At 57.7% G+C, this 2,566-nt stretch overlaps 1 protein-coding gene across 3 annotated transcripts in view; it reads left to right on the top strand.

The window, feature by feature from the left end:
- ccdc92 (coiled-coil domain containing 92) overlaps positions 1-1,988 on the top strand; it is an 18,690-nt gene extending 16,702 nt beyond the window's left edge. For all 3 annotated transcript variants that reach the window (XM_042101604.1, XM_042101607.1, XM_042101605.1), the window contains exon 5: positions 172-1,988. In XM_042101604.1, coding sequence (XP_041957538.1) covers positions 172-1,220 — 1,049 coding nt within the window. In that variant the 3' untranslated portion in view covers positions 1,221-1,988. The remainder of the gene's footprint in view (positions 1-171) is intronic.
- Positions 1,989-2,566: the final 578 nt, after the last annotated feature.

Genomic DNA, 2,566 nt, shown 5'->3' on the forward strand with positions numbered 1-2,566 from the left:
ATAACCCCCTGGTCTCCTCTCCTCCTAACAGACAGCAGTGAGGTGCTGTGAGGAGATTTACTGTGTATGTCTGTGCGTGCGTGTGTGCGTGTGTGCGTGCGTGCGTGCGTGCGTGCGTGTGTGTGCGTGCGTGTGTGTTTATAACCCCCTGGTCTCCTCTCCTCCTGACAGACAGCAGTGAGGCGCGATGCCGCGCGCTGCACGAGCGCTGTGAGGAGCTGGAGGAGCAGCTACGAGAGAAGGAGGAGGAGAACGCGGAGCTGCTGCGCGACCTGGAGCAGAAGACGGCCATGATCTCCGTGCTGGAGGGCACGCTGCGGGAGCGCGAGAAGAAGTACCTGGACGAGCTCAAGCTCAAGAGCCAGCGGCTGGCCGCGCTGTCCGGCGAGCTGGAGCAGAGGGCCAGCACCATCGCCTACCTCACCTCGCAGCTGCACGCCACCAAGCGCCGCCTGCTGGCGGGGGGCGGGTCGTCCGCTGACGCCGTCGCCGCGGCAACACCACCGGCGGGGGGAGGGGCGAGTGGTGCGAGCCCAGCCCCGAGCCCGTCATCGTCGTCCCCAGCCTACCGGCCCGCCCCGCCTGCCCAGCCGCAGCCTCAGGACACGCCCACTCGCCGGCGCATGCGCAAGAGCCTGTCGCAGCCGCTGCACGCCGAGTGGGCGGAGCTCTACCGGCAGGGGGCGGGGCCCGAGGGCCGTCGGCTCATCCTGAGGGAGGCGTTGGAGGCCATGCCCGACCCCACGCCCTTCCTGCAGCCGCGCGACCCCTCCCACGCCGCGACGCCAGCCCCCCACCATCCCCCGCAGCCGCTACACAAGAGCCGGCCTGCCGTCATCCCCCCCATCGTCGCCGCCGCCGAGCGCAGCGACCTCTCCGGGGCGGAGTCAGGCTCGCCCACCCCCACTGGGACCCCCACCCGCCTGCCCGCAGTGCCCTCCGCCTCCTCTTTCAGCCCCAGGGGCAGCCCTGCTCGCCACGAGAGGGCTCACGGTGGGGCGGGTACCCACGTGGGGGTGGCACACCGCATCCCCCACTCCCCCCAGCCCGGCTCCCCCAGCGGCACGGCCCCCCAGGCCCCCCAGGGCATCGCCCCCCAGGCCCAGCCGCACCCCCCCTCGCGTCCCATCCACGCCGAGCTGCAGACGCTGGCGGTGGACCAGGTCAACGGCGGCGCCAAGGTGGTGCGCAAGCGCTCAGGCGCGGACAGAACTGTGTAACGCTCTCTCGCTCGCTCTCTCGCTCTCTCTCTCTCTCTCACTCACTCACTCTCATGCTCTCTCTCATGCTCGCTCTCTCTCTCTCTCTCTCTCTCTCTCATGCTCTCTCTCTCTCTCTCTCTCTCTTTCTCTCTCTTGCTCTCTCTTTCTCTCTCTCTCTCATGCTCTCTCGCTCTCTCTCTGTCACCCACTCTCACTCTCATTTCGATCTGTGTCTCGTTCTCTCTCGTAAACATCACCCATTCACTCACTCAAACAAATACGTACACTCTGTCCCACAAATACACACACACACACACACACATTATCTTATTCAGCGCTCATCTTAGTGTTGCTTCATCGTGCCTTTTCCACCTGTGAGCTGATGGTCAGTGGGACAGGGGTCAGAAGGTCAAAGTCCAGCTGTCAATCTCTCTCATGACCCGCCCCCTCCAGCTCTTCACTAGACTCATGTAGAAGTGGAAAAATCGCTAACACCAACACAGGACCAATCTAATAAACACACACACACACACACACACACTGCACTCAGAGAGAGGCCCTGGATAAACAAAGAGTGGGGGAAGAAGAGAGTGATAAAGTGGCAGCTGAGAAAGAAAGAGAGAGAGAGAGAGAAGAAAGATGAAGTGAGTGGAGAAGAGAAGGCGAAGAGACGCAACCCTGCAAGGAAGAAGACGACAACAACAAAGCAAATAAATAAACAAATAAACAAATGAGACTGTGACAAGGGGGAAACGAAGACAGATTATTCACTCTCATCCTTAAGAATCTGCTGTTCTTCTGTTCTTTCCATCATAGAATTATACATCTGTATGCATGCCAAACTAGCAGCTTTGCTTTCTTAAGGAGCTTGCACACTGCTCCAACAAACTCCAATAAACACCAACAGTTGGGTCAGTGTGGGCCAGCCGTCTGTTTGTTGGCGTTTTTTGGATGGAGTCGTTAAGAGTTTGACATGACAGTTGGTTTTATGAACATTCTAACGACTACCAACTTTAGAATGTTGGGGTTTGTTGGCGTTTGTTGGAGTAGTGTGCAAGCTCCTTTATATGCGACAGGGCACTAGGCCTGAGCACACAGACGTAGTAGAAAACTTCATATCTTTTTTTTTATTATTGCTCAGTTATTGAACTTCTGATCATGTTTACAGTGTATGTCACTTTCTGTCATCAAGGTGCAGACAAACACGCACACACACACACACACACACAGACGCACACACATACACATACACATACACACACACACACACACACACACACACCGAGACAGACAGAAACACTCTGCTCTCTCTGCCAAACGTATCATTGCCTGCAGTTCACCATATATCCACAAATACGTATGTA

The sequence above is a fragment of the Alosa sapidissima genome, chromosome 8, assembly GCF_018492685.1.
Source record: "Alosa sapidissima isolate fAloSap1 chromosome 8, fAloSap1.pri, whole genome shotgun sequence".
In the NCBI taxonomy this organism is placed as follows: Eukaryota; Metazoa; Chordata; class Actinopteri; order Clupeiformes; family Clupeidae; genus Alosa; species Alosa sapidissima.